The sequence below is a fragment of the Podarcis vaucheri genome (assembly GCF_965113315.1).
Source record: "Podarcis vaucheri genome assembly, chromosome: 9".
Lineage (NCBI taxonomy): Eukaryota > Metazoa > Chordata > Lepidosauria > Squamata > Lacertidae > Podarcis > Podarcis vaucheri.
Window position 1 is genome coordinate 25189022 of NC_138767.1, and position 14033 is coordinate 25203054.

A 14033-nucleotide genomic window follows, 5' to 3' on the forward strand; every position below is an offset into this window, starting at 1 on the left:
AACAAGGGGAATTATGAATTTTGCACAGACATGTCAACTGTCTTTTCATTACCAGAACTGAAAGGAGAAGAAAACTGCGGAGCATTGCAAACAATATATGGGTTCCCATTGGAATGTCCTAATGATAAGATGAGAAAAAACAGCTAGATTCTTAAAGAATATTTCTATTTCTTTACTGTATTAAAATTTAAAACATGTTCCTGAGCACACCAGTGTGCCAATGGTTTTCACTAAGGTAATGTTTATTCATTGAAATTAGTTCCACCTATCACTTCCATAGGATGTGGTCTCCGGCCAGGATGTATAAAACTTTCGTAAAGTTTTATATTATTCATTCTGGCACTGCTGAGGAACAGAGGACCCCTGGTGGATATTGTGTGAACAAGGAAAGCCCAATGCTGCACAATTCCAAAAGTGCTAATACTACTGTCTGAATTAAACAGGTCAGATGGCTTCACTGGAAAGAACCAATGTCTGTGAGCACTGGGCCCTTCAAGTATTTTAAAAACCTTGATCTTGCCCTGGCAAACTTAGACACTTTAATTTCTCACTGATTTCAGTGGGACTCCACATGTGGAACACCCATTGAATTCAACAGATTTAAAAGTGTTTGATTTTCCTAGACTGTGCCTCTTCTGAACAGTGTGTCTCAGTTATTTTAACTGGTTTGAGCCATCTTTCATTTCACTATGTGAAAGGTCTACTGAAAAAGACTGGTAAAATGTGTTTGTATTTATGGTATTATAAGACTACAAGAAACCAAACACTGGGTTGGATCCATATTAACTTAGTCACATATTTGTCCCATTGAAAACTGTGGGACACGTTAGTCATGATGACTATCTTAAGTCTGATTGATTTTAATGGGGCTATAGCATGGCTAACATAGTCTAGCTCCAGCACATTCGTTTCACTTCTTTCACTCAAGGCAATATTGAGTAATCCTGATTTTAGCACACTTTCACTGAAGGCAAATTTACTATAAGCACCACCAACAAGAACAATTCCAAAATAGTCAAATCAGAACAATTCCACAAATCTATGAGTAAATGAAAAACACTTAAAGTTACACAAGCTAGTTTCTTCAGGCTTCACCCTTAATGTCTCAATCCTTATAAATACTGAACTCAAGAAAAAAAATATTGAGTTTAAATATATACACACACTATACTTAAAATAGTAAAATCAAACACCACACAGCATTCAATAATGGCATAATTAATGTGGAGGAACATGATGCTGTAACATTGTTGACACTGACAAATGACACAAAAATGGTAATAAAAATTAAAACCAACAACTGACAGAACTATGTGTTATGAAATGATACAAGAACAGACTCTGGATAAAAACAAAACAAGACTAATGTTTTACTCCAACATGATATAGTTTTATATTTGCTATCGAGTAAACCAGAGTTTTTGGTTGAAAGCAGAAAGAGTAGTTTGCAATTTGCACTGAAATTGAATAGGTATTTTACTTACTGGAAGACCAAGGGGCCCTCTGTCACCCTTGTGACCTGGTTCACCCTTCAATCCTTTAAGACCATTTAACCCTGGTTCACCCTAAATGTAAAAGTATAAGTATATTGGGGGTGCTGGTAGAGGTATTCAAGCTGGGACAGAGGAGAACCAGTCAAAGACATAGATGCAAACTCCAGTTCTTTAGCACAACTGGTTCTGTTCAGTGAAATATACTTTATCAGACTATGATATAATAAATGGAGGGATGTTAGCGATCTGCAAAGGCATAAAGCTTTCACAATTATTTTGCAAATTCAAATCAAGTCATCATCATCATGATGTTGAAACATTTCTGAATAACTCAAGCAAAATTGTGAGCCTTAAGTGGCCCCTTTTTCTTCTTGTGATGAACTGGAATGTGCAGTACATCTTATAAAGATATTCTAAACCTTTAAGCATAATTAATTAAACAGAGGAAGAGTGTGATTTATTGGAATATGCACTGGAACCATGAGGAAATGGTCTCCAAAAAGGTGATTACACTCCTATTAACAACAGATGTTAGTGATCTTTTCATGTTTATGAAATTTCACATGAAATTAATGTATGCAACATTATGCTATAATATAGCTTTATTCTATATTAAAATCTACATTAAAAGCTTGCTCTCCAGGAGTAAGTCCGCTTTGAAGCTTAGGCTAACAAGAGTACAATCTGCTAAAAACTTCTTCTGCAAAAGCCTATCGGGAGCTGCCCAAGATCATTGCTACTGTATCCTTATATGACTGTAAGGGCAATGTCCACCCTGCAGTTTAAACCACTTCCAAGCCTATTTAACTGTCATGGCTCCTAAGCAAAGAAATATTGTTATTGTAGATCTCAGATCTCTCTCTGTGTGTCTCTCTCTCTACCCACACACACATATACCCAGAGAATTACAGCGCCAATATTCCCTTGCTCTGCAGAAGCTAGGGATTTGTAACAAATAATTATTAGCACCCTTATTCTCAAGGTTCTTTGAGTGAATCTGTGACAGATAAAGCTTTCAAAAGAGGCTTGAATGAAAATGAAACACAAAAATGATGTACTAATTTTGCTCAATTTAATTCAATGGGCATTCTAAAGAAGTTGACTGAACTGAATCTTGCAACCCTCAAATTTTTCAGACCATTTATTTTGAGATTATTATTATTACTCTGAAAATATCCTACTCTTTTATTGGTACTCAAGAGTAGAAGAATTTCTTTCTTTCCACAACTGCATACTCCATTACAATCGCATTCTTTTAGGCTGCAACCATATACCCACATACCTGAAAATAAGTTTCTTTTAATGAAATGGGGCTTAACTTTGAGTAGACATGTATAGGATTGTGCTGTTGAAGCTGTAGAAACAAAAACTACAGTACTTGGTGCTTGGAGAATCTCAAGGAGTCATGAGTTCCATTAAAATGCTTCAGGTCAGATTAGGCTAGCCCTGGCATGGAACAAACTATGGTCAGTTTTGTGAGTGTTCAATGCTATACATAATGGTCTCAGCATGTCTCTTTTCTCTCCTTTCAAAATAATCAAACAAACAAACAACCAACACATTCTGGTAAAACAGTTTTTTAAAAATGAAACTAAGTTTAGCTATGGTATACAAAGTTCTTTCAAATACATATTCCTTCAGGGTTATATTCCTTCTGAAGGATTTCCCCCATATATCTGGAATAACTCTTCCAGCAGTAGCAATGAAGACTTCGTTGATATAGACCCTTGTTAGCAATGCCTTTTCAAAGATGAAGGCATGGACAGAAAGAATGAAAGAGAACTTATCATAAAAGGTAGTAAAAGGTGGGAGCTTGAGCAGAAAAGATTAGTAGGAATGAAGGAGAGAGGTAAAGAAGAAAGTAATATCTGGAAATGATTTTACTTTACTTCTTAAGTGCACAACACACTCATCCCCTGTTTTTCTAAGCTTATGTGTAAGGTAGTTCCAAATGGCATAGCTTGAATCTCTCACCAGACAACTGGATATTTTTATTGGCTCTCTATAATTAACATTATAGAAAACTAATTCAACTTATGGTGATGAGGAAAATTGCCATAAATCATTAAAAAATATTTTTAATGCTTTATCTTAAGCAGCTGCTTAAAGGTTTAAGAATATAAAAAACACATTTAACAGAAAAGTGCGACGAAGAACAAAACATGACTGCATGCTTCAACGTGATTAACGAGAATGAGTGCATAACAAATAAACATAATGAAGTTAGTTGTGTATTGGATTCTTTACCTTTGGGCCTGGAAGTCCATGAGGTCCCTAAAAAATAAGAATGAAAATGTCATAGTTAGAGAGGACATTTCTAAACTACAAATTGGTCTGTGCCAATAGCTAGTGCTTGCTGTTCTTGTCGCCGTCCAAAGCTGCATAAAATAACAATCCTTAATTAACTGGCAAATACCTAACTAGTCAAGACAGAATGAAACTCTGCATCAACTTCCAACTACAATCCATTTTCAAAGTCAACTGGATCCATGTCTGAAATGTTTGATTATCCATATTCCCCCCCCTTGATATCCAGTCAGACATACAAATGATTGCCAACATTTATACGGTCAAGAGCCCTTTGCTCCACTTTTTCAGATGTCATCATTTGCCCTACACCCACAAAAATACCCATGTCTTGATCCTACTAATACCTGCCTCCTGCCCCTACCAGCCCTGCCCTTGCAACGTCCTCCATCCACAGCTTCCAGAAAGAGGAACGATTCTCCTTTGGTCTGACCTCTCAGCAGTTGCATATGTGATAACCGAAAAGGACTTACCATAGGTCCAGGTGGTCCATGTGGGCCTGGAGGTCCTGGTGGTCCTATGATCTACATGTAAAAGCAGGATAATTAGTTCAGACTAACACCTGTTCTTACTGAATTGTAGCACTTCTCATCTGCCTGAAAGCTGCAATCCTTTACATGAGATAAAATATACTATTTATTTGAAAATGTATAATCTGTTCTTTCATAAAATGTAACAAGGCAGCTTGCAACAAATAGAATGCAATAAAATCTACAAAACATAACTAAAACATCAGTAAAGCATTTACTGTACAGCATCAGAATATTTAATAATAATATTATAATAATAATAATATCTTTATTGTCATTGCCCCCTTCGGGGACAACGAAATTACTTAATAAACAACAAATAAATATTTGTCAGTGGTTGGCATTCCAATTGAAGAGGTGAGATATAAATTCAGGAGCTAACTTACTCACCATTCCTGTGCCTGCAGTAATAAATGCTAATGCACTGTTGCTTTGTATCACATAGAAAAACTTACCGTATTTTTCGCTCTATAGGACGCACTTTTTCCCCTTCAAAAATGAAGGGGAAATGTGTGTGCGTCCTATGGAGCGAAGACGCCATAGCCCCGCGCGCGCTCTCCCAGCTGGAGAGGTGACGCGCGGCTATGGCAGGAGCCTCTACAGCCCCGCGTCACCTCCCCAGCTGGGAGAGCGCGCGCGCGAGGCTAAAGCAGCCCCCCGCGACCCTCTCCCGGCTGGGGAGGTGACCCGCGGCTATGACAGGAGCCTCTCCGCTGCCCCTTTCCTCTGCTCCCTGACCTGCTCTTTGGGGCTGGTGGTGGGCTTCCCCCGCCAGCCCCAAAGAGCAGGTCGAAAGGAACCTGAAGCCTGGAGAGCGAGAGGGGTCAGTGCACACCGACCCCTCTCGCTCTCCAGGCTTCCAAGGTAGCCGCCTGAACGCACCTTAAACGGCACCTTGTTTTAGAGCGGAAAAACAAGAGGGGGAAAGTTCTCCCCCTCTCTGTGCATCGCCTCCTGCCGCTTCACTGAAGGGGCACTGGGCAGAGAGGGGGAGAATTTTTTTTCTTGTTCTCCCCCCTCTAAAACAAAGTGCGTCCTATTGTCCGGTGCGTCCTATGGTGTGAAAAATACGGTATTTGAAAGGTTTCCCCATTAGCCTCTATCAAGAAGACAATAGAGAAGGGGTGCCGAACTAATCATCGGTGAGCCACATCCCACCCTGCAAAACATTTCTATGGCCCTCCAAGACCATGACCATCAGCTTTTATTTCAAACATTTTTAACTGACTGCTCTGTTTGATGCCCTTGTGCTGTGATGCCAAAACATTCTTTTTTTAAAATAAAATAAAAATTACCGGTAATAGAAGACATTAGTATATTTTTATGGAAGCACTGAGATAGCATAGAAATACTTACAGAGGGACCTTGAGGACCTGGCAAGCCAACATCTCCTTTTTCTCCTTTCATACCATTGGATCCCTACAAAATCAGTATTTACGCAATGAACAAAGCTTTCATCTTATCAACTCATGGAATATTTAGTTCGGAAGACGGATTTTCATTACATTACTTACACTTTATAATTATAATTAATAATTATAATTATAATTATAGGCATCATTTATTTTGCTTTATGCCCAAATCCTGTCTCAACAACTCTTACAGCACAAGCCAACCTATATCTGATCTGAAGTCAGATTTGAATTCAATGGGACTTACTTCTGAGTAGACACATATAGGATTGCAGTGTTAATGTACTTGGAGCATGTCTCTACAGCTGACGTTATGGCAGGTTTGCAATTTTGGTGACCCTTACATTTTGTTTCTGTTAGCTGATTTGCTTCGTTGTTTATAGTTTATTCTATTACATTTAAGTTTATTATTCTTTTTATTTTATATTATTCTTTAAGTTTATCTTTCTTTAGCCAACATGAGCTTCTTGTTTCAAAGATGGGGTTTAAATAAAATGAAATAAATGAAAGTACAAGGCAAATTTGTGTGAGGGCATTTTCTGGATGGTCTACTACAATTTTGCTTTTTTTGGTGGGGTTACAAATGCAAATACTGGCCTTTATCTAGACACACTGACATGTAAATTACAGAATCATGCTTGACTAGTGCTTTATACAGTAATTTGATGTGGGTTGATTTTCACACATGGCACACATAAATAATCTCATTTTACACCACAAACTGGACAGTAATTTCTTAGGGAAATTAGGTAATACACTCAAGCATTGGCGGATGGGCATTCTGAACCAGGTAATTACCAACTTTGACAGCATCACTAATAATGGCCATTTCAACACAGAACATCTTGTGCACATAGAAATTGATCAGCAGATCTGCTCAATGTGATACATGCTCAGTAGGACCCCATGTGCATCTGTTCTTGTTTTCTGTATACAAGATCCCATAGGGGGCTGCTAATAAGGAGCAGATTTTTCATGGGTACAGTATCCCTACTGTGCACAGAACAGCACTGCTCAATCAAACTGCCAATTATCAATGATGTGTCATGCCAAAATGTCATAGTAAATACAGAGAGCCCAGACTATGGAACATTTTTCTCTTGTGTTTAAAGTGTAATCATTTTACTACTCACTATTTAAAATTACATTTATACAATCACTTAAAATACGTTATGGTTAAATTTTGATCCTTGTAATGAGATAACAGTCAAAAGGACTTACCCAAGAATAACTGCAAATAGGTTGCATCTCAATACATTTAAGATTAATCCCAGTAAAGTGCCTCTCCTTATAAAAGATTCCACCACCCCTTTCACTGTTCAATTAACATACTCTTTGAAATATTGTCAAATTTCACGTTCTAGGGTGAAAACAGAGCAAATGCATCAAAGCAGTTAAACTTCAATGTTCCCAAAGGAAAAGAGATGGCTAGAAGGGCATGCTGTGACATATACAACTTTTGGTCTATGGTTCATACATCCCATGCATTTTTTTATCATGAGTATTTTGTATCATGTTGTAGTGATACTAAGCTGACATTTCCTCACTGCCCTATTTGCCTGGAAATCACTTCAGAAAGCACCCAAATGGTTCCTTCTCTTTCTCTCTCCCTCTCCCTTCAAAGCCTTCCTTAAAGTTCTCTTTTCACCTATGTCTTTGGTTGGATTTCTTTATCTTCATCCTGTGAAACTAATCTAAGCCAAATACATCACTTTGTACACATTTTCTCCTCTGCTTCCCCTGCCTCTGTTGATTTCCTGTTATCTCTCTTTCTGTCATTGTGTACCTTATAAGCTCCTTGTTAGAGAGACCTTTCTCTATGTGTCGGTCTTTCTGCATGGTGCTAAAATGGCCCTCTTCATAATAATAATGTTTGACTTTTAAAGAGTAAGCAGACACTGAAGATATAATTAAAAATGCAGGTACATTTTAAAGCAAACTTACTGGCAATCCTGGAAGTCCAATTCCTCCTTTTTCTCCTAGGAGTCCAGGGTCACCCGTATCACCTTTTGAGCCTTTAGGCCCCTGCAATAGCACAGTCACATAAATGAGTTTTATATTACAAGATCATCTAAAATCAACCTCAGAGCATGACTTACTGTGTCAACAAACCACTCCCATTTTGCTCTGCCTTCCTCCCATCAGCTTCCACTGGGAGGAAAAGAACCATAATCCCTGGCTTAGCATTATGTCCAAACCAGGGATCATAGTTGGTTTCACTCCCAACAAGCTACAATCTGCAGCTAAGTTTTGTTCTTGGATGACTAATAGTGGTTTGTAAGAGGAAAACAAACCATGATCTCTGGTTTGGAAATAATGCTGAACCATATATTGTGGTTTTCTTCCTCCTCATTGTGAGTGAAAAGCAGCAGAACACCCCAGATTGATACCGTATATTCACAGTAAATATTGCAATACAGGATGCTGCTTCATGCTGAGTCAGACCACTCCTTCAAGTAGATTTGGACAGTGCTGTCTACAATGAGTGGAAGCAGTTCTCAGGGTTTCAGACCCAAGTCTCTCTTAGCACTGGAGATGTAAGGAATTAAAACTGGGACCTTTTATATGGAAAGCATTTCCCCCTCCCAGTGAGCTGTGGGAACTGGGCCAGTAAATCCAGAAACATCTTCTGGGTTGTTTCTTGGTACTATATTCACTTATTTTTGGCAGTATCTTTCATTCCATAACAAAAGAAAAGAAAAGAAAAGGGGAAGAAAGAGTTGTGCAACAAAAATAATTATCTTATTTATTATCTATATATCTTTTTTATACCTACTATTGTATCATTCATATGTTCAGTAGCAATAATTGTTCAAGTACCTGCTCTCCATCAGCACCTGGCAATCCTGGAGATCCGGGTTCACCCTGCAAAGTGAAAATCAATTACACTAAGTTATTATTTCCTGGAATATACTGTAGTTCAATGCTTTGTTAATAAGACTTCTTGATTCTTAGGCTTACACACACACCCATCCCTCTTATGGAACAGCCACAAGGAAATAAGAAACAACTGTTTTTAAATTATTTTACAAATAAAAATAAGCTGCAGTTAGTCTGAAAGTTGTCTTATCTCTTCTTCATGGCTGTGATGAAGAAGTGGAGGGGGCTCCTAGGATTGTGAGCCTCAAACATAGTGTTTGTCCACATTTGTCCGCATAGTGTTAAACCGTGGTATACTATTAGGTCCAAACTGGGTCAATATGAATTAACTATGCTGGTCTATAATAATCTCACATCTAGGTGGATGTGTGAATGTTTTGAAGACCACCTATTTCAGTTATACAGACGGCCTCCATAAGTTGTTGGAAGGGAGTTATAGCCTGAAAACATCCGAAGGGCACCATGTTGGCTACTCCTGTTCTCCTGGCCACCTTTTGAGCAACAGTATTCTTTAGATGAGAGTCAAAAAGAACATAGACTGGGTATGGTTACTCAGGGTAAATTAAGGTATCTTAATTTAAAGTTACAAATTAAATTATTAATTAAATGAATTATTGTGATGCCGGCTAAAATTATTAATAAATATTAAGGAAGGAAAAATAAAATATAAAACATAATGCAGTAAAAAGTTTCTTAGGCTGAACTCCTACACACAGTTACTCAGTGGGGCTTCCTTAGACAAGCATAGGACTGTGCTATTAGTGATGATTATGCATTTAAGAGCACAGTATTTATTTTCTTACACTGACGTCCTGCCTTTATTCCATCATGGAACCCAAGATAGCATACATGCTGCTTCCAGAAGGTCACCAAGCCAGACAATGATCGCACCCTGACCCCCTTAACTTCTACAAAGTGGTAGCCTCATATGTACCTTCAGACCATACTCTGCATAGAAATAAATTAAAGCTCAGGGGGTCTTCGTCAAATGAGTAACAGTTGGAGACTCACCTTTGACCCTTGCAATCCTTGGGGTCCAGGTGGACCTGGAGGACCCTGAAGGTAAACAACAGTTCATTTTTTAATCCAGCACCATCCAGATTTCTAAAGTATTTATCTGCCAGGCACAGTTATACTAATCTTCGTTAGTAACAAACAAATGTGACAAAACAACAACACTGTATTAAGAAGCAGTTAACAACTATGACACTCAATGATCAATTACAGACAGCACAAACATACTGAAATTCAATTCAATTATTATTCTCTTAAACGGAAATTCTATTAGAATGCCCATTAGCATTCTAACTTCTAGGTAACAAAGTCTATAGCTTTCTGCAAACAAAACAAGCACATTTAACTTTGAAATAAGAGCATTATTTTTTTTTTACCATTGGGCAAATGGTGGCCATTTGAATTGCTGTGTAAGTAAGTTCTCTGCCAACAGCTAACCTGTGCCATGTGCAGCTATTGGCATGTAGGTAGTGAGCGGTGGAACAGGGTAAAGGCCTAATTGTGTGGATAGCAATTCCCTTCTTGTTGCATGAATTAAGATGACTTCACATAGTGCAAACCTTAGGTATGAGCCCACCCTAACACAGAATTAAGTTTTCAGGGCCTCTGCTTGTTTCTTATTCAGCTAAATCATAAGAAAAATTCTGTGCTTGCCTCTCAGAAGGATTCTGTGCCAAAGAGGAAGGGTTGATATGTTTAGATAAAGTTTTTCTTGACACTGGCATTATATATATATGCCATAGAGGATAAAGAAGCTTGATGGAAAACACTGCAGTGAAAAAGTGATGTACTGGAAGGCTTAAGCACTACCCACTGTCACCTCTCTACTGAAAATCACACCTTCTTGTTTGTTCCATTAACAGAAGCCGACTTTGGAATTTCGCTACCTGCATTAATGTGTCTATTTCGACCTTGTTCATAGACAGTTTTACTGCCATGCTCATATACGTCCTTAACTATTTTCTTATTGTAAAATCTCACGTAGCAAGATTGGCAATATACACATGTAAATCACGGAAGCAGTATTTACGCTACAGGTGTGTGCAACAGTAAAAGACAAAAGTGCAAACACACACATCACTATGCCTTCCATGAATTGGACAGGAATATGTTCGTGTGGTTTTGAAATCACTTCTTGTGTGAGGTAGAAAGCACATAAGCAGAAGGGGGAAAGGCAAGTGAGGACTCAGGACAGAACATCTCAGCTCACAGATGAAACCATTCTTAACTAGAGATCCCCATCTCATTTTTGGAATTAGTTAAGTTTTTACAGAACCCTTTAACCTCCTTCAGCACAATGCACCACATAATTTACGGTGACTGTAATACAGTTTCCTTTGTGTTTCGAGCACAGACTCACAGGTGAACTTAGTACTGGTAGTTGCTCGCTAAGATATTAGAGGACTTTCCTAGCCCTATTTGAGGTCTACTGGAGATGGTGGGGGTTAGCCCTGATGCCTCCTGCATGCAAGCCATGCCCCGTTCTTCTGGACTGTGGAACTTCAGGTTTTTGCAGCACAGATTTAACATGTGGCTATTACCACTCCAAGGGCTACACTGCAGTGAGATGTCCCAGAAAGAATATCTACGGCTTTAAAAGCATCCGTACAGATGTCAAAACATGCTTCTCTGAACTGCTAAAGATAGTTAATTACCTTCCAAGAAGCCTCATAGTCTTAACTATCTTTATTTCCTAGCAATACTGCATGGCAGAATTCTAGTCCAGCATGCATCCACTGGGGGTTAATGAAAGCAGAGGGCAGAGAAGGAGGAGGAGGAGGAAGACCATGTTCACTGTATCAGATCTTGAGGTACAGACAAATTTTCAGCTTGCTCAACTGAAATTTCCTTTAACCATGTTTTTTACATTTGGAATTAATACACTTACTTTCTACCAACACTGAACAGGAAAAGGGACATTTTTTTAATGTAAAGAAGTTGCATTTGAGATGACAACTCTGGTTGCAGCTCACAAATCACTTATTTTGGAGCACTGTCATTTAGATCCTAATGAATTCTACAGGATGAATTAAAGAATATTCTGGAGTAAGTGTGGTCTGTGTCTTCTAGCATATAACTTCTATGAAATACGGCTTAAAAAAAAAACACCAATCCAAAACACAAAACTACTGGGAAATATCCTGCGCAAGCCTTGCCTTCAAAAATTCCTACTAAAAGAAACAGAAGTGAAAATGCACAGCTGTAATAAAGATAAACTTGTTAGACTAGCAAACAAGAGTTTTAAATCATTCTCTTTACTGAAATGAATGGGATCATTGCTATTAATTTCAACTGCAGTCCTGGTTTTCAACACTGATAACACTTGATGTAGAACTATATGTAGTGATAAGTCAATATCTGATGAAACAGACACATTCTAAATCAGGCAAGTTATGAACATGCAACACCAAGGAAGAAAAGAGCTACAAAACACTATAAGTCATGCAATAAGAATTACCGTGACAGTTAGGGTGGTAATCCTCTGTTGGCAAAATGTATTAACAGAAGACAATGTTACCAGATGTTCAGTTTGAAATAAAATACTTTGCTTGTTTAGTAATGGATTTCACAGAATTTGGGCAGTTTGGGATAAGTGTTTGCCTGTCTCAGATAAATTAAAGAAAACTGTCTTTTTTATAAAAAACAACAACATTAAACACAATTGATATTAATAAGTATGATTGTTTTAAAAAAACTTAAACCTGTCCATAAGATTTTCATGCCCAAGGCACCTCCAGATTTTGAAAAGGATATATTTGCATTGCCAGTAAATGTCTGTGATCCACACATTAGAGAACATTGGCATCAAAGACGTTAATAAGCTTAAGAGTACTCAAATCTTAAATACTTTGTGGAATGTGCTGCATAGGTTTAATTACTGTTAGAAACAGACATTTCTTTAAACATGATATTCTTGTGTATTCTTCAAATTCCAATGAGTTTCCAGTATGGTCAGAACAGAAATAGACCTACCGTATTTTTTGCACCATAACACTCACTTTTTTCCTCCTAAAAAGTAAGGGGAAATGTCTGTGCGTGTTATGGAGGGAATGCCTACGGGTGTCATGCCTACGGATTTTCCTCCTCTAAAAACTATGTGCGTGTTATGGTTGGGTGCGTGTTATAGAGCGAAAAATACGGTACTAATCTCAGAGATACACCAGCAATTTAAGACTGTGATCCTTATCAGTAAAAGTAAAGGACCCCTGGACAGTTAAGTCCAGTCAAAGGTGACTACTGGGTTGTGGCACTCATCTCGCTTCAGGCCGAGGGAGTCGGCGCTTGTCCACAGACAGTTTTCTGGGTCATGCGGCCAGCATGACTAAACTGCTTCTGGAGCAATGGGACACCATGACGAGTGCCAGAGCACATGGAAATGCAGTTTACCTTCCCACTGCAGCGGTACTATTTATGTACTCGCGCTGGTATGCTTTCAAACTGCTAAGTCCAACTCAAACACATAGGCACATTGTGAGAAGGTAAGTGGTACAATCCTCACACTTTTCCTGATAGTACCACATAGTCTTTTAGAAAAAGAACAGTGTCTCATCAAACTTTGAGAAGCTGTGCTGGTTACATACTATTGTTCATGAATTGCAGTAACACTACTAGAGTAAGAAAACACTATTTGCTAGGCTGATTGTTTATAAAAATTATCCTGCACAGTTAGTGAATAACGCCATCACCTATTGTCTGCATCTAACAGAATATTACTTTGCTTACTTTCATAAAAGAGTGGTATCATCCTAACTAGGAATCTAGCATCTAGCATTGTAATGGCTCTCTGTAAGGTGGAACATTTTCAATTATTTCATATAAAGGAGTTACAAAGAATGAAGCACACTAATATTCAGCTCTGCTTAACACCATGAAAAATGACTTGAGAAGCACCGTGCTTGTCTGTTTTGATTTATAGCCTGCATTGTTCCTTGAAAGCGCTGGCTTGATACCAATCTTTATAGGGCAGAATAAAGGAAACACAAGGATTATTAATAAATGTATAACTAAAGCAACCCCTTGCTTATCTCTGACCACTAAACTATGACTCAAATAAAAATCTTTCCATCATTTCCATAAGACAGTCCAAGTTGGATTTTGGCAATCTGCAAATGGAAGGAAAAGGGAATCCCATAGACGAAATATATCTCTACATGCCCCTGTTGTAGCAAACTTGGCATACAGAAAATTGTTGGAAATGGTCTGATTCATTTGGGACCTACAGTGTTTAGAGCTTTGAATTCATTTTCTCATCCGAATGGATGTATTAGTTCTAAATACTCCTTTTCTGGTAAATTAATGGTTTCTAATACACTGGTTTTGTCATTATTGTATACCTAGCATTAATACCTAATATCACTTTATGGCAATATTTACCCCACACACTTTAAAAAATGTAG

General features: G+C 38.1%; 1 protein-coding gene across 1 annotated transcript in view; it reads right to left on the reverse strand.

The window, feature by feature from the left end:
* COL25A1 (collagen type XXV alpha 1 chain) overlaps positions 1 to 14033 on the reverse strand; it is a 305319-nt gene that overhangs the window by 35693 nt on the left and 255593 nt on the right. Inside the window, exons 24-30 of the mRNA XM_082237135.1 lie at positions 12095 to 12118; positions 9634 to 9678; positions 8563 to 8607; positions 7687 to 7767; positions 5687 to 5749; positions 4274 to 4324; positions 3741 to 3767 (exon numbers count right to left, since the gene is read on the reverse strand). Of these exons, the coding sequence (XP_082093261.1) occupies positions 3741 to 3767; positions 4274 to 4324; positions 5687 to 5749; positions 7687 to 7767; positions 8563 to 8607; positions 9634 to 9678; positions 12095 to 12118 (336 nt within the window). The remainder of the gene's footprint in view (positions 1 to 3740; positions 3768 to 4273; positions 4325 to 5686; positions 5750 to 7686; positions 7768 to 8562; positions 8608 to 9633; positions 9679 to 12094; positions 12119 to 14033) is intronic.